The sequence below is a fragment of the Sardina pilchardus genome, chromosome 19 (assembly GCF_963854185.1).
Source record: "Sardina pilchardus chromosome 19, fSarPil1.1, whole genome shotgun sequence".
Taxonomy (NCBI): Eukaryota; Metazoa; Chordata; class Actinopteri; order Clupeiformes; family Clupeidae; genus Sardina; species Sardina pilchardus.
The window spans coordinates 29,190,940-29,212,386 of NC_085012.1; the positions used below are offsets into that span (position 1 = coordinate 29,190,940).

Genomic DNA, 21,447 nt, shown 5'->3' on the forward strand with positions numbered 1-21,447 from the left:
ACCAAATAAAAATGTGTAAATGCAGCAATGATAGATAACTGGTGTGAAAAGAATATTTACTTAGACTAGAAGTGTGTTTTTACTAAAAGCTTAAAGTGTGGTTTTGTTTACCTTTAGAATGTGTTTTTGCTTAATCCTTTAAAGAACAATGTTTAGCTCATAAAGTGTTTTAGTCAAGCTTATAGAGTAAGGTGCTGTGTCCACCAAACGCGTTTTTTGCGCCCACGGCGACAATTTTCAATGTAAAGTCTATGTAGCTCAGCGCTCACAGCGCTGAGCGCCCTCGGCGGAAAAAAACGCCGACCTTTTTTGTCGCAGCGCTCAGAGCGCTCAAAGTTGAAATCTGTTCAGCGCCGGGCTCGTCAATGGCACTTCTCGTTATAAACCGTCACTGGTTTTGGTAACTTAGCAACAATAAACACTTATCGAAGCGCCGAGAGGAGGAGGTTTTGGGCGCTCTGGCTGTAAAAAACGCATTTGGTGGACACAGCACCTAATGCTGTGTTTAGTAGTTCCTGCTTAGGGCCATACAGTATATGGGCCACATCCGAGTGCTGTGATAGAGTTTTGAGTTTAGCAGTTCCAGCGTAGAGCCACGTAGGCAACATCTGTGTGCTGTGTCTGAATTTTAAGTGTGAAGAGTTGAGGGAAGCCACAGAAAGAGGGACAAGAGATAGAAAAATAGCTGACTGTGATACAAGTGATAGATTCAGGTTCAGCTGGCCAAGTATAAAATGGCCTCGTAAAGAGGGTTCGAGACGCACGCGCTCTCTCACCTCTATCACCTCTTCTGTACTTCGCCGACTGAGAGCAAGAAGATTTTTTTTATCATTAAATAAAGTCAGAACCCTAACCCTTGGTTAGGGATTCTGTTAAAAGGCAGCAGAGTCCTTCCTCGAGTTTTCTTTTGCCTCCCCTGTGTCAACGAGAATATTGATCTCCTTGCAAGAATATTTTTTTTCTTGCGAGAGGCGCACGCCACGCCTGCAAGGAGACCCGGCTGGAACGGGGTGAGTTGTCCGTTCGCAGGGCTTACTTTCTAGACACTGTTAATGGGCAAACACTTACTGCACAATATACTGACATACACTGGAGTAGCGAACTCAGCTGTGTATTTAGGAAGGAAAGTCCTAGACACCAACGCGGTCACAAAACCAACCGGACTGTATTTAGCAGACATGTTTCTGTAATTAAATGACACCAGATTGTATTTAGCGGACATGTTTCTGTAATTAAATGACACCAGATTGTATTTAGCGGATATGTATCTGTAGAAAAATTACACTGGACTGTATTTAGCGGACATGGTTCTGTAGAAAAATTACACTGGACTGCATTTAGCGGGCATGGTTCTGTAAAAAAATGAATGTTCGGGGGCCTTTGCAAGGTCCGAAACCTGCACCATACAAGCAAAGATAAGGAAATCTGTTTTTAGTAACTAAAGTATGTAAAAACGGAGTACAAATTATCAATTAGATCTGTTATATGCCATGAGTGCTATAGGCCTACAGATTTTTCCTAGGAAAAGTCCCTATTGAATCACTTGGCCCTGTGAATAGAATTAGATTAAGTTTGTTGCATGTATCCAGTGGGATAAGAGAACCTGTTTTCCCCAGCCGTGTTACACAACTTACAATTAAGAACATAGGACCCCCTTAATCCCAACTATTCACCCTCGTCCCGAGGAGGAGAATATTATCTGAATTCCCAATCCCAAGATTTACTAGTTGTCTCATATATTATAGAAGTCTGTCACTAGAACAGTTAGATATGAATCTTTCTGTGACCACAAGGAATAGGACCCCATTGTCCCTCCATTGACGGGCGACAGCCTTTGTAACAGGAGGAAGACTTTTAGAAATCATTGTCACAGATTAGTTTATGCAGTAAATGGCCAAGTCCCCCTATGAGAAGAGAATCACATAATTAAGCATGTTTGCAGGTAATGAGGATTTTGATTCATAAAGGGATATCAGTCCTTTCGTGCGTCCTAAACCCGTTGAAAAGGGGCCTTTGCAACAGACACAAGTCACACGACACTGATAAATGCTTCCTCTTTGTTTGCAAAGCGAGAGCCTCGCCGAGTCAAAAAAGGGAAGTGCTTAGTCTTTAGCAAGGTGAAGATCTCGCCGAGTCTAAAGACGGTGGCACCCACACCCCCCTCTTAGCAAAGTGAGAGCCTCACAGAGTCTAAAAGGATACATGCACACACCCTGAGTAGCGATCTCAGCTGTGATTATAGGAGCCCTGTAATCATCAGAAGGATACAAAACGCAACAGAGGGCAGTCAGGGGTGTGTGTGTGTGTGTGTGAAAAAGTTGAGAAGTATTGTGAGTGTTGTAGAGTGCATGTTCCTCTTGAACAAGAACAAATAGTTGAAAATAAAATACAAAATGCTGTTTAATAAGAAGAAATACATGATTAAATTTGAAAGTATTTGTTAGTGTTGTGGAGTGCATGAGAAGCAACCCAGTGTGTTAGTCGAGTTGTTGGCATGTTAACTTTAGTGGAAACCTGGGCTACACAGAGCATTTTGACGTTATGTTGAAATAGTTGAAGTCTATGCATTCTGTTGCGCTTTCTAGATTTTAAAGAATATACCGGTAGTGTCGATCATTTTGTATTAACTATTTTGTGCCTTCAAATAATAAATAACTTCAAATCTAATCATATATTTTTTTCTTATTAAACAGCATTTTGTATTTTATTTTTATTTAAATCTTTGGTGTAGAGTCCATGTAAAAGTGAGAGTGACTACCCACAAGTAATTGAGCAAACAGCCATCTTAACATACTTTACATTGTGTTTGTGCCCATGATACACTCACAATGCAAGGGTGCAGATATACACACACATAGCCATGTCAGACTGCACTCATACACACAAAAAAAAACACTGTGAAATAAGAGATAACTGATCACTTACCTCCATTCTCTCCACTCACTTCCTTACGGATCATGACATACTTCTTCTTTCGCTCTATAGGAACCTGAGATGGAAACACAACATACTGTAAATAAAGAATACTACTACTTAGAAAATATTTATTTATTTATTACATCTTTTTTATATAAAACAAAGACGTGGAAACACAAAACCATACTTACATCAATTTCAATGGGAAAGTTGTACATCTTCTGGATATCTATGAGGTTGTCAAATATAAACTGATTCTGTGAAGTAAGCAAAAATAACAATAATAATAATAATAAAGATTGTTAAAACGATAATTTGTGGATTCAGCCTCGATTCCATGGACCTGATTTTCACCTCAGTGAAGGAAGAAGGGGGGGATGACGAGACGATGACGACATCTACTGTATGCGACACACCGAAGCTTTTGTTCAAATCTACACACCCATCTCTACTAAAAAATTTCAGGCTCATTTACCATTGAAGTATTAAAACGCATTACAGAGGTAATTTGGTATAATTGATACGATTGGCTGGGACGCATTTAATAGACATTTGTACAGTAGCTCCCAACAAACAGCCCTGTGCATTCATAAACCACGCCACAAAATGTCTGGTTCCAAGACCTCATCTCAATCTATATCAGATGAGGTCTGGCATAGTATCCAATTTTGCAAACATTTTGTAAGATGGAGTTTTGCTCGGGTCTCACCTTCTCTGGCTTCTCGGTGAAGAGGAAGCCCTGGTAGAACTTGGTCTCGTTGAAGCTGCAGCAGATGAGGGCGATGGCGCAGTTGTAGGCGGCGCAGTGCAGCTGCCTCCTCAGCTCCAGCAGCTGGGTCTCTCCCGTCATGTTCTCCGTGAAGGCCTCGAAACATGACCTGCCCGTCAAGAACAACACACATCCAGAAAGACCAGACTTAACAATGGGAATTCACTGTTAATCTGTTCACTATCTGATCAATAATTATCCATAAAAGGGTTGCTGTTCAATTGGTCGGCAATGCACCTAAAGCATATTCATTCTATTGTCAGCAGATAGATGATCTGGTAGAGCATGTGGTAACTAGACTAAGTATTAACAACACAACATGGACATTTGTGTTATTGCTATTATATGGAGTGGACAGAGACAAAAAGGAAGTATTGATCCGACCAAGGGAGTAAACCAGTGAATGCGTGGCTTACTTGAGCAGATTCTTTGAGAGTTCATTGCCCTCAGACTTGGCTGCTCCACAGAAGGCCTGATTGATCTGAGAGTCTTTGGAGTAGAGCTCATCCTTCGGCAGACGAGAGTACAGCAGCTCCATCAGCTTGAAGAAGCCTCTCTTCATCATCACCTGAGTTTCAAAGGTGGCCTCGTTGGACTGGAAGAATAACATCCACTTTAGATACTACAGTAGGTCACTTCAGTAGCAGGTTGCACATCAAGGCCAACACCACTCCCTGCTAAATGTTTTCAGAACATAAATATTCCCAAACTTTTTCCCCCACGTACCACCTTCTACGTCCTGACTCGGCCCCTACACCCCCACCATCCGACACATTCAAAAGTAACACATTCTATTGACGCAATCCAGGCATGTTTAATAAGCTGCCTTTTATTAATGAAAATGTAGCCTACTATAGAGTTAACGAATGATTATCTTTAATATCATATCATTATAACCCATTTATAACTCATTTATTCATTCATTAATTACAGAAAATGTGAAAAGTCCATTTTTAACCCCTTTCTGCCATAGCCCTTCATCCCGCGTAACCCCTAGAAGCAGCTCGCATACCACAGTTTGAGAATCCTTGGCCTAGGGCACACTGACCATACCTTGGTGAAGCGGGCTTGCAGGGTAGCCATGATGTCCGAGATGTTGGTGATGAAGAACTGGCTGAGGGCCCTAGAGCTGCAGTGAGTAGCCAGAGGGAGAAGCACGCGGTCCAGCACCGCCAGCAGCATGGAACGCACCGGAACGTCTCCATCACGGAACGTCTTGTGGACGGCAGAGAGCAACTCCACCTGCCGCTCAACACTGGAACTGCTCAGATAAGAGACAGGACACATGTACAAGAAGACACACACAAATCATTTATCCCTCCAGATGAGTTTCTGAATAAGGGATATGAGTAAGGGATACAGCCATGAACAGGCATCTACATAAAGTATACAATCAAACTTGCACTCAAGCTCATCAGTTATGCAATATGTACATTTACAATCTACAAATACTATACGTAAACATGACACCACATACAGTGCGGTATGGACACACAGTCTAATAATGCCATCATTAAGTATTAGATATTTTCATGTGGGTAAACCCGCTCACCGTCTGGCAATCTTTTGGAAGCAGGTCTGGAACAGCTCTTCCATGATGTGCTTCCTGTCACGGCACAGAACTCCAGCCATGAGCTTCAGCAGCATTGGACTCTGGGACAGTTCCAAGGCATCTAAAAACTACAAACACACTAACATGAACATATTTGCATGCTTGTACTGCATCTAAAGACCACAAACACATTAACATGAACATACTGCATACAGACATGAACATAATATTATTATTGATATTATTAATATTATTTGTATGCTTGTATCCAAAGACTACAAATACATAAAATGAACATACTGCATATAGACAAACATATTTGTATGCTTGTATTGCATATAAAGACTACAAACACATTAACATGAACATACTGCAATTAGACATGAACATACTTATGTCTAATTGAAACAATCCGTGTCACTAAACTAAATGGAAAGCCATATTCACCTTGCGAACGCAGTCCATGTAGTTGTTGCACTGCAGAGAGCCACGGGGGAACTCATCCGACTGCATGGGGAAGTGGGAGGCCACCAGGCCCTCCAGGGCCCTCTGCAACTCCGCCAGTGGCTCGGCCGGCAGCACGGTGAAGAACGGCAGCATGATCAGAGCCTGGCTCTGGAAGTTGAGGAGGAGGAGGGGAGGGGGAGGGGGAGCAGCACAAGGGTGTGTCATTTGAGGAGTGAGTGCTGCGAGAACTGCAGAATCAATGTACGTTTTCTACATGTCTACATTGTATTGTTTTCTGACCTTTCTGCCCTGTCTCAAATCCAAAAACAAATTTCAAGAACTTCCCACTGTGGAAGTTAACAATGAATGCTTTTGAAAGAAAGGGCTGAAAACGCTCATTATAGCAGATTACATCCAGAGGAAGTATTTTGAAGTTAAGGCACGAGAGACTGGCAAGAGAGCAGAGGCTAATTACAGCCACACCTGGCAGCTGAGCATGGCCTGCACGGCCTACATACAGTACTGCATGTGGCCTGTGAAGCATCTCAGAAAAAGAGGCATCATTGAGGCGTACCTTGAGGTCCAGAGGCAGGCTCATATCGATGATGAGAGTGGTGAAGGTGGTGAAGACGGGCTGGAAGGCCTGGTGGTTGATGTTCGAACACACCGAGGAGTCAATCTATACACAAGGACACGGTTCAGATGGGTGAAGCGAGCTACGAGAACTTTGCAGCAGTAAATCTACACACCAGCATATCCATTTAAAGGACACCCGACAAATGAAGAAAGAGTGTTTAGACTGCTTGTGGTATTGAATGAAAACTGCTTGAGAAGGTTAAGAGCCTACTACCATACATAGAGTAACAATTTGGGGAAAGTGGTAGAAGGACCATTTCTGGTGTGACACTGTTAAAGACCATATGATTGACACTCAAATACAACACAAAAAAAAGACAGTTGAGTCTTGTGAGTGAATAAAACACACGTTCAACCCCCCTAGATGGAGATATCCATATGGCCGTAGTTCCTCTATTAAAATGGATGAACATGTTAATGAAAGTGAGTGGGTGCAGTCCAGTGAGTGCATGGCAGGTGTGGTGTCTTAACTGTTGTACCTGCAGCACTTTGGAGAGGAGCGTGAGGGTGGCCGTTTTGTTCTGGGGAGAAGAGGCGGGGCTCCCCCACCACGGCCGCAGAGACTCCCACCTCTGGAGAATCTGCTCGGCCAATAGCGTGCCCTGACTCCGCCTCACCGCACGCTCCCGGAAACTGTGGTCCAACATTCCGTTGAGCAGAACGCTCACCTGGAGCCATGATAATAACAAAACCATGTCAACTGTTCCATCAGACATACCAAAGATTCGAGACGAGACGAGCTGAAACCGTTGAAGGAGTTGCAGCGGTGTGAATCTTTGGTCTGAACCCCCTACAGCTGCCAGGCTTTTCAATCACAGTTCGAACTCTCTCTAGGACTGAATGCACTGACGCACTGTTTTGCACCTTTACTGTTGTCCACTGCACTTTACTTAACTGCTCTCTGCCTGCATATCATCAGCACTTTCAACATTAATACCTCAGCTTCTATTGTCATTATTGTCATGTTTATGTCTATTGTATGTCTGTTGCTGTCAACCATATTCATACGTGAATTGGCTGTAAAACATTCCTATTGTGTATCTTCACTATATGGCAATAAATTTAACCTTGACCTTGACCTTGACTTAAAGGGATTTCAATGAAACCCATGAATAGGACTTCATGCTTTCAATGATGTAAAATGCTGATTTTTACATCATTGAAAGCAGGAAGTCCAACATTGAAATCCGTATTTCTCCCATCTCAAGGCAAACTGAGGGAATGATGCACGACCATTCAAAAACATGACTGGTTTTCTAAAGATACAAAGCTTAATCCTAATCGGTGAAGTGTCCCTTTAAGACTGACATTGTCTCATCATCCCATAAGCATTACTACTGTCATAATGAGCAGTGTACTGTAATAATGAACACCTTATTCACCTGTAATAGTTATCTAAAAGTTACAAAAAAATATGTACCATGTGATATATGTACTATATACTCATTTTAAACCAACGGTCTGTTCAGTACCATATCAGTGAATCAGCCTCACCATGCTTGAGTTCTGGGTGGCAGCAGCCAGCAGCAGAGGCACAGTGGCATCCAGGCAGCGCAGCAGCTCAGCGTTGATGGTGGAGTAGAACAGGCTGTAGAAGTACTCGCCATGCGAGAAGCTCAGGAACTTAGGGTTCAGACTGCCAGACAGAGGCACCGACAGAGAGATGGTGTTCAGTAACAGGCCCACTACCTGCTCACTCTGGAGAGAGAGAGAGTGAGAGAGAATGGGTTATTTAGAAAATAGAGGACAATACCATTGGAAATTATTAGCTTCACACAACACTACAAAATATAACTACCGGTAACTCCAAAATGCCACAATAAGTTTCACATTTCGTTCCGATTTTCAGAGGTTCAGCCTCACCTGTCCACCCAGTGAGAATGACAGCTGAACAAGCCCCTCAGCCAACTTCCTGCTGCCAACATCCATGGATGGGAGGGACTTCCTGTCCTCTCCCGGGGCTATGCCTTTATAAATGGCCAGAAGCAGCCGGGAGCCCAGAGACTGGCTGTAGCTGGCATCCTAGAAACAAAGCAGAGATGACTCCTGTCCCATAGTGCCGAAGGTTAAAGATCTGCAGAGGTGCTCGACAGAGTCAAACATGAATATGTAACATACAGTACAGTACGGAATCAGAATCAGCATTATTGGCCAGGTTTGCGTAAACAAACAAGGAGTTTGACTCCGGTTAACAATATGTGAACGCAACCTAAGACAATGATTGGCAACCTACTTCACTACTAATACTTCACAATGGGCTACACTTTGACGGTCTGTCTGTTATAGAGTATCTACAGAAAATCAGGTTAGACTCAAACGATCTGTTGTCACTCTGCTAACAATTAATGGGGTTAGGGGTTCGGTTTGGTTAGGTGATGTTAAGTAATTTGACAAGAAAAACTCCACTGACTGAATCTGAATTTCAACAAGCCATCTGTAAAGTCTCAGTAAGTGGACTGTCCAAGTAAAGTGTTACATCCCAATGAAAGTTTCCACATGGGGGGGGGGGCAGGACAAGACCAAGTCTAAGGTAGACACACCCCTCACAATCTTAAGATTTCCCTAACTATACTTGATTCTATGTAGTCGGCAGGTGACGATGTTCTACCTTATTGTGAAGTACAGTGGTAAGAAGGTTGGCCTGGTGAAGCTGCTTGCAGGCAGAGAGCATCATCTCGGTCTTAGTGTGGCTACCACGAGTGTCCGGATCATAAAAATCAACTATACACAGGTCCTCCACGCTGTAAGGGGGGAAAGAAAGAAGTGCGAGAGATTGAGACGAATGCAATGAGACAATAGAGCTACAAAGAGGGACGATACTTCCACTACTGATGCACACAAAATCACTACCTGCAAAAACCAACGCAGTCAAGTACAGCTGCTTCTTTAAGTAGCTTCTGCTTCTTTTAAGACATCACATCACATTCAAAAGATCAAAAAAAGCATATTCCAAAGTGAGTGTGTTGAACTATGACCTTTGAGTGGAGATTCTCTTCTTGAGGCTGGTCTCCAGGTTATGTCTGTAGGGCGAGGAGGCCAGAGCCTTGAGCAGGGGCAAGCACACCTGCGGCAGGTGAGTCATCACCTCCAGGTCTGCCATGTCAAACCCAACGGAGGACGGCTCGCACACGGTCATAGCAACCAGTTCAAAGAAGGCAGAGTTGAAGATGTCAGCCTCTAACAACTGAGGGAGAGGGAGCAGATGCGTTTAATTCCATTATATTTAATAAGATCACTTTTGTTCATTAATTTTTTTTCAAAGACATTTTCAGGTCAAATTCAGAATGGGCACTTGGTTAATCGTAACCAGACATCAGCTGCCCTTGTCATACCTTCCAGGTGTCTTCCTGGCACTTGACCAGCACCATAGTGTTGAACTCCAGCAGCCGTACGATGATGGTGCACTTGCTATAGGAATAGAGTTCTTGCTCACGGGGGCTGTAGAGGGAGGGTGGCGCCCCCGTGTGGAAACAGCGCTCTGCTGCGTCCAGGTCTTGTCCAGCAAGCTCTGTGAGGAAGAACTGCAGTGCCGGCAGGAAGCTTGACTTCTCCTCTGACCCTGGAGGGAGGTAAGGAACGGAGAGACTATTTCATTGGGAAAGATGCAACTCTTTTACATACAGTAACTACCTGTATAATAACTGCATTGTGTATAAGCCGCAGGACAGTGTTTTATGCAAGTTAAAAGTAACAAAACCATATTAATACCATATTAATTGCCCCTGTGTACTAACCTCATAGATGAAGACATTTTGCAAAATCAATGTATAAGCTGTGACTAATAGTCAGGAAATGACTGTATCAATGTCTGACTTTTTTAAGGGCTCAATTGTTTTTACCTATGGGGTATAAATAGTTTTTACAAATAGAGTATAACATGAATGACTGTTATTCTCTCATGAAAATGATATGGTTACTAAAATTAGACTGTTCTACCTTGAGGGATAGTAAATGTACTAAAGTGGAAGGGAAGCTTTTGGCAAAGCTTGAACATTAGGTGAAGCAGTGTTCAGTTTCCCCTTTAATATTAATATTAACCCACATGAGCTGTTTCCATTCACTTTGATCCAGCAGAGTTGCGTCGCTATGCTACACTCACCCAGTATCTGCTGCGGCTGAATGAGGCGCAGGCCTGTGAAGGTGTTGTAGCAGTCCAGGGCGGCCAGGAGCACGTCCATCCACTGCAGGGTGACCCTGACGCTGAAGGGGGCCTGCAGGGCCCTGAGAGTGGGCTGGCTCAGCAGGCCTCCCCCCTCCAGCCTGGACACCAGGAAGCCCTTGCCCTGCTTCTTCACCTGCTCCTCCAGCCACTGGGCAGGGGAGCTCTTCCCTGGGTAAACAAAGAAAACAACAACAAAACGAAAACATAAGTTCAGATAAAATCAGAATCCGGTGGAGTGGAAGCCACTGGCCAGCCAGTAACACCTGTAGGTTGTGAGCTTGATCCAAGTCACCACACTGTGCTCCAAAGCAAGGCACTTAACCCCAAACTATCCCTGTAGTTTGTTCACTGCAAGTCGCTCTGGATAAGAGTGTCAGCTAAATTATGAATAGTAATTATCAAGTTGGTGTTGTGGTTCTCGAAGAATCCCTAAGATCAGAACCATTCCCTGATACACAATTTATAAACATAAAAACAATATTCTCAAAGCTGCTCACCATGTAAGTTCTATAGCTTTACATCCATTAGCGCTGTGCTATATTACCTGGCAGTAAAGGCACAAACTCGAAGAAGAGCTCCATGCATTTGTGTCTACATTCGCTCTGTGGTCGGCCACACTGCTCCAGCAACCACAACACCACCTCCAACAGGGAGAGGGCTTTGTCTGGGGGAAACCCTCTGTGAGAGAGGAAGAGAAAACATACTGCATGACGCACAACAAACACATGTCAAAGATGAAGGGGAAAGAGGGGAAGCGGCACAGCGCAGAGATATCAGAGACCAACTCAATTTCAAAATGACTGAATTAACAAACCCCCTTTGGACACCAAACATGAATAAACTCCATGATTTCATCTAGTAACAAAATGAGCTGCAGAAGAGATGGTGCCACTGGAAGAGAGGTCCTACTGTACCTGGGCACGCGTCGCTTGGAGCTCTGGCTGAGGGAGGCAGCCTTGTGCTTGATGATCCTCTTCAGGTGCTCCAGGGCGCTGCTACACTGCTGCACCGTTCCTGCCAGGGCAGAGCGCACACACACCATGTGGGAGTCAGGGTCACAACCATAGGCCACAACATGGTCCTACCAACAAGTGGTCCAAAACAGCGTCTACAGTATTAGTGTGTTCATGCGGCTGGGAAGTGGGAAGATTCTAAACTCTAAACTCCCCCATTCGAAGTTCCAAACTCCCCCACTTCCGAAGTGAGAGCGTTCACTATGTTGAGTGACGTCAAAACATTCTCCTGGGACCATATATACTGGCCTCCAAATCACAATCAGAGTCCCAAGAGCTCCAGAGCTGCTGTGTGCACAAGCATAGAGAGAGAGAGAGAGAGAGAGAGAGAGAGAGAGGGGAAGCAGGTGGCACACAGCAGTACTTACCCATGGACTTCTCATCTGCGTGGGCCAGCGCCAAGCTCTCCACAAACACAACAAGAACTTCAAAGACAAACTGCTCCACCAGGGAATTCTCCTCCCTGAGAGACCAAAAACACACCATCATCAGAACATGAAATCGACCAAGACAACAACAAAAATACATCAGAGTATAATTTGACATATTCAATGTCAACAGAAGTGCCCAACAGAACACACACCACACTCACTACTTCACACTTGTCGTCACGGTGCTAAAAAAATAGGGGTTACCTGAACTGCCTGTAGATGCTGTTGAAGGCCAGCGCGGCGCCCAGCCTCTTGAAGACGTTGGGGTGCAGCGCCAGGCTGTAGATGCGCTTGAAGAGGGACTTGATGTTGGCCGGGCTCTTCTCCTGCTGCTTGGGCGTGGTCTGCTTGATGGACCACCTCACAAACTCCTGGATGCAGCGGCCGCTGAAGTCCCGCAGGGTGCTGTCCAGCGGGTCGATCACGCCGTCCTAGACAGGAGGAGCAAGAGGCACATCACATGGGCAGAGTTTTGTTACAGATGAACAACAGCAATCATGGGGCTATTTGGGGGGGGGGCGCTGTGGCGCAGCAAGCTACAGCACCCTTATTTGGGGGGCGCTGTGGCACAGCAAGCTACAGCACCTGTACCATTTACGGGTCCGAGTGCCCATGGGGACCCAGGTTTGAATCCGGCCTGCGGTCATATCCCGATCCCACCCCATCTCTCTCTCCCACTTGTTTCCTGTCTACCTCTTCACTGTCCTATGCTAATAAACGCAAAAAGGCCAAAAAATATACTTAATTTTTTTTTTTTTTTTAAATCATGGGGCTATTCCACTGCATGGTATCAGCTCAACTCAACTCGACTCTACTCGATTTTGGTACTGGGTGTTCATTTTCTACTGTAACAAAGTACCCCCATAAGCTAGCCGATTGCCATAACAACACTGAAGAATTCGTAATTAATGTCACCTTTTGGTGACATCATTACCGTCACCTTTTGGTATTGCCTCAGCTAGCTTGGCACCTTAACGGAGGTGATACCGAAAATAGTACCAAGTACCAGGTATCAGTTTTTGCTAATGGCAAACCAAAATAAAGCGAGTAGAGTCGAGTCGAGTCGACCTGATATCATGCAGTGGAAAAGCCCCATTAGTGAGATCTTTACAAAGCAGCATACAGAACTTGGCACAATGGCCCACACAGCAAGCAGCAGCTTACCAGGATGGCCTCCAACACAGCAACGGTGTCCTGACTCTCAAACTTCTTGTTGTTGGTGAACCAGTGGATAAGCTGCATAACCAGAGGCTCAAAGAGCTGCCTCGTCACCTGAAACACATAAAAAACATATATATGCTTGGTTATACTGCAGAACAAGATTTATTGTCAAAAAGCTAAATGTAAATTTTGCATATCAATATGTAGAACAATATATTACAAAGCATACAGGTCACAGGTATACAGTTACTATAGATATAGTTGGACTGCAATGGTTCTTGCAAGATTAATTGCTTCACCCGTGCAGTGAGAGATCAAATACATAGACATAGAAATGTATACACAATGAAATGAAATACCCAAGATTAAAGAGGAGATTAATAGGAGCTACATATGACATTCTTATTAAAGCTGAGAGCAATGAAAAATTACTAGACAACAATATATATAATAAATGGAATGTAGACTTAATATATAAAAGATGCGGAGAGATGCGGAGAGAAGATGGAAGGAATGTCTGCGACTTACAAATAAGGTCACCACAAATGAAAACTTACGATTAATTCAATTCAAAGTAATGACACGAATATATTATACACGAGAGAAAATAAAAAGATTTGATAGTAACTCTTCAGACAAATGTTTAAAGTGTAGCACACAAAGCGATTCCCTCACCCATGCCTTTTGGTATTGTAGGACAATCTGGGATAGATAGATAGATAAATCTGTGATAAAATTGGGAAGTGGATGTCAAGAATCTGCAATCGTGAGTTTGTGCTTACACCAAAGATCTGCCTCTTTCAAGATATTGAAAATATAAGATACCCAATGGGGTGGCAAATGATTGGGGGTGGGGGTGCATATGGAAGCATGAGTGGAAGCATGTGTGGAAATATATGTGGAAGCATGTGTGGAAAATTGGAAATATATGTGGAAGCATGTGTGGAAAATTGGAAATATATGTGGAAGCATGTGTGGAAGCATACTGTATATGGAAGCATATATGGAAGTATGCGTGGAAGTGTGTGTGTGGAAGCATGTGTGGAAGCACGGATGGAAATATATGTGGACGCAGGTGTGGAAATATATGTGGAAACGTGTGGAAGCATTATGTGGAAGCATGTGTGGAAGCAGGTGTCGAAACATATGTGGAAGTATGTGTGAAAGCATGTGTAGATAGTGTGGGTGCGTGTGTGAGGGAAGTATGGGTGTGTGATTAGGGTGTGTGCGTGAAGGGTGTAAGTATGTGTGACCATAAGAGTATCAAAAATAAAAACACAACCTCTATGAGCAATGTTGTATGTTACAATGTACAAATGTGTACATTGTAATCTCTATTTGATGTAAAGATATGTAAAGATATGTAAAGTTATGATATGTCCACATGCTTTGTGAGTTTGTGTGAAAAAATAATAATAATAATAAAAAAAAGAAATGAAATACCCAAGCACACACAAGTGTGTGTGAGATACACTTTGAACAAAGATAAAAAGTGCCTCTGACCTGGTCCACATCACAGGCCAGCCGCAGCAGCACGGGGAAGACGCGCTTGTGGAGGTTGTACATGGGAGGATTGGACTTGTCCCCCTCGGCCATCTGAGCCCCCTTACCCACCATATACACCACCAGACTGTGGAGAAGCTCACAAGCGGCCACCTGGGTTTACACACACACACACACACACACACACACACACACACACACACACACACACACACACACACACACACACACACACACACACACACACACACACACACACACACACACACACACACACACACACACACACACACACACACACACACACACACACACACACACACACACACACAGCAAAGCTCAGAGTTACATGGATATCAAACACAAACAGCATTCACAATAATCAAAGCAATAATCAACCACAGCACACCTTGGTCTGTCTGTCGCTGGAGGTCAGTGCCAGCTCTGTGATGCGAGGCAGGAAACAGTCCAGGTAAATGACGGGCTTCATGTCCGAGAAGGGCACGGCGAAGTTCAGCCTCCTCTCACTGTCCCACGCAACAAACCTCTTCATCATGTCCTCTGCAGAGATGGCTGAAGAGGAGGAGGGGAGATAAACACAACTGTACTGAGCAACTAGCCTAGATCTACATTACCACCTTACTGTACATGTCACTGACACAATCAGAATTTGTATTTTGTCAACATTGTATCATAGCATGATAAGCAATTAAGACCCAAATAATGTTCATCAGAACTGATGCTAATTGAGGGACTCCCCTCACAGACACACACAGTCCTAATCTGTATGGAGGTAGATTTGTCTCTTTATTATTCAATCATAAATCTGTATATGGGTGAGTGTCTGAATGGAGCTCACCAGTCACCAGACTGCGGTTCAGCTGCCCTCCCAGGTGGCCCAGGAGTCGCACGACCCTCCTCCTGACCACCGCGATGGGCGACTCATCTCCCTGTGACAAGACACAGAGAAACACACATGAACACACCACACGAACCAGTTCACACACGCTGCTCTGAAGATCTAATATGCCGCTCCTTGTAGAGAGTGGTGTTGTAGGGTCTGGTGTTATGCATCATAAACATAGTATCACTCTTTTCGTAAGGGGGGGAATAAGACAACGTGCTTTGCCGCTTTTAAAACACAAGGTAAAAACACAAGCACTATGTTTTCATAAAAACGCAAATGACGTTGGACACTCTTCCGCTCTCAGTTTGGACTTCAATTCGAGGACGTCTGCGCAAAAAGGCAAGGCGCAGCAGGTGCACATAACGCAAGACGCTCTGGGGTCATAAGCAGCACGCAAAACGCTTACCTGTACTGCCAATACAAAACCACAGCAAAAAGGCACACCTCACTGCAAAAAACGTGTCCTGTCTGATCGCCCGCTAACACTGCTTATTTCACTCAAAATACAGCAAATGTATTCGCGCGCGTGTGTGTGTGTGTGTGTGTGTGTGTGTACTTCTTGGTGTGCAGTAATGAATTACCATAGGCAGGTGCTTTGCCTTCTTCAGCAGTCTCATCATCACTCTCCCATAACCCTTCTCAGTGCCAGAGGACAGACACATCACCTCCATACCACTGTCCTCTTTGTCTGAAAACAATGAAAACATGATTTCACATTCATTCAGTCTATTACTCATCTCCATGTCCGATGAAAAAGCCACAGCACAGCGGGCCCTCAGCACCGCAGCTCAGAGCAGCTCGCTGGCCAGTGGCGCTGCGGTACTCACCCCCAGCGGCGGTTTTCAAGTAGCCGTCCAGGTGTGGCAGGATGTCGCCGTAGTGCGGCTGCATGGCCTCGCGCGGGATGTGCGACGACCACAGCTCCAGCGCGTCCAGCGCAGCCGTGGCCAGGGGCGCGTGGCTCAGACCCAAACGCAGGGCAGCCTGGAGGTCAAAGGTCAACAGTGGTTATCGGAGGATTTAAATCCTTTAATGATGTTTTTGTTTTACATTTCATGCAGATAATACACAGTAAGCGCTGAATGCGCAGTTAAATGTTTGTTCAGGAAGGGTTAAAGAAATCCTTTCAAGAAGGTCTTTGAAAAATATATATATGATGTTGTAAAATAAAGCAATAAGCCCAGAGAGGTCGTAGTTTACACTGATTTTAGAACCGCTAAGGCGAACAAGCAAAGTGGGCTGTGATGTGGTGATGTGATTATGTGGGGCTATTTTAATTTCAAAGGCCAAGGGAACTTTATCAGGATGCATAGTATCCTGGATGCATTAAATATGTGGCCTTTAAAAATAAAAATCTGCCTTCCTCTATGGGAATTTAACACATAGGGTTAACATAGGGGTTCCAATACTTATTACCCCTGTATTTTAAGGAAAACATCTATTTATTTACAAATTACAATTCATGATTCATTCACAAGAAACTGATGTCCTTAAGGGTTGGATATTTCCTCAGTTTTTTTTTATTTAAGGCATTAAGATCAATTTCCAAAAGATGCTTTTATATTCCTCTTTAGTCTTTATAGTCAACTTTAGCATGTGTTCAAATGCTTCTGGAGGTATCTGTATATCTGGCAATATTTCATGAAACAAATGCACAGCAACAAGAAATGTAAAGATGTATTCATAGATAATCATTCTTCCGCCAAGAGATAAATTTCCTTTATCTGAATGTCTGCCAAGCAACAGCGAGACCCGGCTACTCTAACTTGTGTGTAAGTTGTAGTAGTGCATGACTATAGAATGAAATGCGATCAAGGTACAGTATATGTTTGCGTTGGATTTTACAACGGCATCGAACACGATTCATGGGCGATCATAATCAACGACCGGAACCATCCATTTTAGAATAATCTTTAAATGAACCTGAAGGGCAGGGATGTAGGCCTTGATGTCCAGAGCCACAACTTCATGATGCAGCGACAAGACAAATGTCAGGCAGGCAGCTAGCAGCTCGTCCTTATACTGCTTAATACGCACTGACACCTGCAAGGAGAGCAGAGATAGTACATATCCAACATATTTAGCATTAAAATGTTATAACTCAGGTTGAATTCATTTCTCTAGGTTCTCTAAGTTCTTAGAGATTTGCTTTAGTATTACCTCTTTTCCAAACTTGGACACGAGAGCAAAGCAGGCACATTTAACTGGGTCCTTGTCCTCTTTAGCTTTGTAGCTCTTGGGGCTAATACCCTGTCAAGGAGATATTGGTGGTCAACAACAACAACCATATAAAAAATACAGTACAATTGTATCTCCTTATAACACATTAGTAGATGTGCATAACACAAATGCAACAAAACAATCGAGTACCAGACATACTGTAGAAGGTCTTTCAATACATTAATGTTTTTAAAACACCCATCCTCTCACCTGGAAGTATTTGATCTTCTTGGCGATGGTCATGGTGAGGGAGAGCAGGCGGTAGAAACCGCTGACCAGTGGGAAGCGGATGGACTGGAGGATGAGCTCGTGGCTCAGAGGGTACACCCACTGCTCGAAATACTCCAGCCTCTTCTGGGACAGCAGCTCACTGCAGGCAACACAAGAACGACAACAATAACAACATCATCAACATCAACAACATCAACAACAACACAGCAGTCAGTGGAGAGGGCTCAAGCATGGAGCATAAGATTCCAATCTTCCCCTTTGTAAAACTACTGTACAACTGACTCAGTCAGCCTCAGTCAAGTCAGTTACATTGATAATGTGCCTTTTAAAGACAAATCAAATAACAATAACAATAAATTACAGTTCCACTATAATATATGAAAATGCATTAAAATGGTGGATATAGCACTTTGGAAAATAGCTCTTCTATTTTGGCCTTCTACTACAGTACCTGCTGAAGTCCACCAGGTTGATAAAGGCAGTGAAGTCTTTGGGTCTGTTGGGGATGAGATGGGCGGCAGGGTCTGATGATGGCACAAGGGCGCTGCCTCCATCAGTCTGACCCTGTGAGGGGAGAAAACACTGTTTAAAACAAGAGGGAAACACCTGTAGGCATCAAACATGCACAGGTAGCTTCACTGAATGGCTGAATAGATATGGATGGATCAATGTGTAGTACATGTGCATGTAAATGAAATATTTAGCGTTTGAGAGCCAGACCTGCTCTGCCTCCTCCGTGTTGAGTTTTTGCACTGAGAGATCCAGCTTCTCGATGACTTTTATGACGGACTTCACCACCTCATCGTACAAAAGTCGATTCAAGGAGGACAGGTTGGAGTTTTGGGACTCCAGGGTTCCATCCAAAAACCCAGTGTGCTAAAAGACAATGGTCCAACATGATTTTAGGACATCTGCATATCAAGTCATGGACTTCAGGGACTGTGACTTTAATTCACTTTCAAATCAAAGCAATCAGGAGGGTGCATCTAGATCATAAAATAAACCTGATGTCTTACAGTGAGATTTTCACAATCTAGAATTCCCCTGAAAAGATCAAGATAGTCCCGGCAGGATGGAACTTTCCATTTCCCTGTGCGCATCTGGGAGGACTCCCCACCTTCTCCCTGTGAGGGACCACCCTGAGAAGGGCCACCATCCTGAAACACAGGAAACTGTTCTTTAAGACACCTGTTCAATTAGTAATGCAGTTTAGATTTGAACTAAACTAACAAAGAAAGCAGTCCCAATATTCCTGACTCACCTCTAGTTGAGGTATTGGCTTTGAACAAACACGGATTAATCCCTGGTGCACTGGGGGGAAAAAATAGCAATACATAACGAATAACACCACCAGGAGCCACTAACTGTACTTACATTCAAGATTATTACAAGGGTCAATAATAAAGTAATCTCCAATATGCTTTACTTGTATTGTCTTATACACTTAGAAATGAGACACAACTATACAGACAAGTTCACAATATCTATTCTAGTTCACTCGAAAGCTGATTCATAAGTATTACTACCTATACTGTAACTATTTAGAATAGCATGCCATGGAAGTTCTTGTGGGTGTAATGGTAGGTGTCCAATTCTACAGTATATAGTCTCTCTCTCGTTATGTGTGTGTGTATTGTTCACTGAATATTTCTCCAGTGACGGCAAAAGTAATTTTCTCTCTTTGCCTACATGATGTGCTTTGACTGATCTCCCCCTAATCAAAGTGCCGCCTCTTGAGTCTGGTGTCACTACTGCGGACGGCCATACAGCCCCTCCCTCCTGCTTACCAACAGAACTGATGAAGCTCCACAGCACTGGACCCTTGGCTGCCATGGCAACGAGCACCTTGATGATGGCTCGGCAGGTGGTGTGCTGCATCCGCTGGCTGTACTGGGGGAAGCTGTCCATCTGGACCACCAGAAGCCGCTCCAGAACTGGTGTGTAGACCTCAGGGATCTGCAGTTAGCCAGGAGACACTTAGTCAAATGGGCCAATCGGTGATCAATTTCAATTTCAATTTGATTTCACTTATAAAGCGCCAAAACATTACACATGTCTCATGGTGCTTTACAGTGTTAAACATTCAGAGAGCCAATGAGTAACAGGGGCGAGGAAAAACTCCCTAGAATTCAAGGTACATATAGGAAGAAACCTCGATACAGAGGCAAATGCCTCTCACAAATCCAAATGTGTCAGAAGCGGATGGAGATGACATGTTACTTTATGAGAAAAACATCTCTAACTTGCAATACTGACAATAGAAAACATTTCTGCTTCATCAATGACGACCCTTCACAAGAAAGGTCTGCACATTTAAGTGAATGGAGAGCTTCATCCACACACTGTACCTTGTCCAGGTGTACGAGGACACTGGCGATGGAGTCCAGGAAGCTGGGCAGCTGGTAGATGTTGTCATCATCCCGGTCTGACTCAGTGAGGTACATCTGCTTGCAGCGCTGAATCAGCTCGGTGTACATTAAGTCCACGTCCTGCGGGCAGACCACCTTACACGGCTGCAGAAGACCAAAGGAAAGCCATGAATACTGGTCACTAGAATTTTATCTTGCACTGTTGCACTGTTGGACTTATTTGCACTACCAACTTGACACACACCTCAGACTGGATCACAGTACCAATCCTCAGTACATTCATGCATACCTTATCTATAGTATTCTACTGCTCCTTTAGTCATTGTTGATTGTTGATTGTTGATTTGCTTTTTAATCTTCCTGTTTACATTGTTTACATTGTACTGTATGTTGTGTGTGGTGTCTTAAGCTGCTGGGACCTTGAATTTCCCCTTGGGGATCAATAAAGTATCTATCTATCTATCTATCTATCTATCGAATATGCGCTCACACTACAATTACTCACTCATTAAAGGGATATTCCGCCATTTTTGGAAATAAGCTCATTTTCCACCTCCCTTCGAGCAAAACAATTGATATTTACCTTTTTCCCATTCATCCAGCCATTCTGTGAGTGTGGCGGTACAACTTTTAGCTTCAGCCTAGCATAGATCATTAAAACGGATTAGACCAGTAGCATCTCGCCTGCTAGCATCATGTTTAAAAGTGACTAAGATTTCCGTTAATTTTTCCATTTAAAACGTGTCTCTTCTCAAGTTAGAAAGTGCAATAAGACCAACTGAAAATGAAACCTGGCATTTTTCTAAGCTGATTTGACATGGAACTACACTCTCATCTGGCGCAAGGCAACTTGCAAACATACCATGGGCGCAGTGATATCACGCAGCATCTGAAAATAGTCCCCATAGACAACAAGCAGTAGTAGTGCCAGTAGATTGCAAGTTGCCTTGATTATTACGCCAGATGAGAGTGTAGTTCCATGTCAAATCGGCCTAGAAAAACGCCAGGTTTCATTTTCAGTTGGTCTTATTGCACTTTCTAACTTGAGAAGAGACATGTTTTAAATGGGAAAATTACCAGAAATCTTAGTCACTTTTAAACATGATGCTAGCAGGCGAGATGCTTCTGGT

General features: G+C 43.7%; 1 protein-coding gene across 2 annotated transcripts in view; it reads right to left on the reverse strand.

The window, feature by feature from the left end:
• Window positions 1-21,447, reverse strand: part of prkdc (protein kinase, DNA-activated, catalytic subunit) — a 78,144-nt gene that overhangs the window by 51,919 nt on the left and 4,778 nt on the right. For both annotated transcript variants that reach the window (XM_062520982.1, XM_062520981.1), the window contains exons 12-45: window positions 20,297-20,461; window positions 19,736-19,904; window positions 19,210-19,259; window positions 18,965-19,105; window positions 18,669-18,824; window positions 18,400-18,512; window positions 17,928-18,087; window positions 17,658-17,747; window positions 17,421-17,540; window positions 16,325-16,481; window positions 16,079-16,185; window positions 15,450-15,540; window positions 15,000-15,163; window positions 14,591-14,743; window positions 13,091-13,198; window positions 12,131-12,357; window positions 11,864-11,958; window positions 11,397-11,496; window positions 11,027-11,160; window positions 10,420-10,650; window positions 9,653-9,879; window positions 9,296-9,504; window positions 8,929-9,061; window positions 8,184-8,342; window positions 7,815-8,018; window positions 6,800-6,988; window positions 6,259-6,363; window positions 5,685-5,852; window positions 5,238-5,365; window positions 4,739-4,946; window positions 4,102-4,280; window positions 3,626-3,794; window positions 3,108-3,173; window positions 2,926-2,989 (exon numbers count right to left, since the gene is read on the reverse strand). In XM_062520982.1, coding sequence (XP_062376966.1) covers window positions 2,926-2,989; window positions 3,108-3,173; window positions 3,626-3,794; window positions 4,102-4,280; window positions 4,739-4,946; window positions 5,238-5,365; window positions 5,685-5,852; window positions 6,259-6,363; window positions 6,800-6,988; window positions 7,815-8,018; window positions 8,184-8,342; window positions 8,929-9,061; window positions 9,296-9,504; window positions 9,653-9,879; window positions 10,420-10,650; window positions 11,027-11,160; window positions 11,397-11,496; window positions 11,864-11,958; window positions 12,131-12,357; window positions 13,091-13,198; window positions 14,591-14,743; window positions 15,000-15,163; window positions 15,450-15,540; window positions 16,079-16,185; window positions 16,325-16,481; window positions 17,421-17,540; window positions 17,658-17,747; window positions 17,928-18,087; window positions 18,400-18,512; window positions 18,669-18,824; window positions 18,965-19,105; window positions 19,210-19,259; window positions 19,736-19,904; window positions 20,297-20,461 — 4,939 coding nt within the window. The remainder of the gene's footprint in view (window positions 1-2,925; window positions 2,990-3,107; window positions 3,174-3,625; window positions 3,795-4,101; window positions 4,281-4,738; window positions 4,947-5,237; window positions 5,366-5,684; window positions 5,853-6,258; window positions 6,364-6,799; window positions 6,989-7,814; window positions 8,019-8,183; window positions 8,343-8,928; window positions 9,062-9,295; window positions 9,505-9,652; window positions 9,880-10,419; window positions 10,651-11,026; window positions 11,161-11,396; window positions 11,497-11,863; window positions 11,959-12,130; window positions 12,358-13,090; window positions 13,199-14,590; window positions 14,744-14,999; window positions 15,164-15,449; window positions 15,541-16,078; window positions 16,186-16,324; window positions 16,482-17,420; window positions 17,541-17,657; window positions 17,748-17,927; window positions 18,088-18,399; window positions 18,513-18,668; window positions 18,825-18,964; window positions 19,106-19,209; window positions 19,260-19,735; window positions 19,905-20,296; window positions 20,462-21,447) is intronic.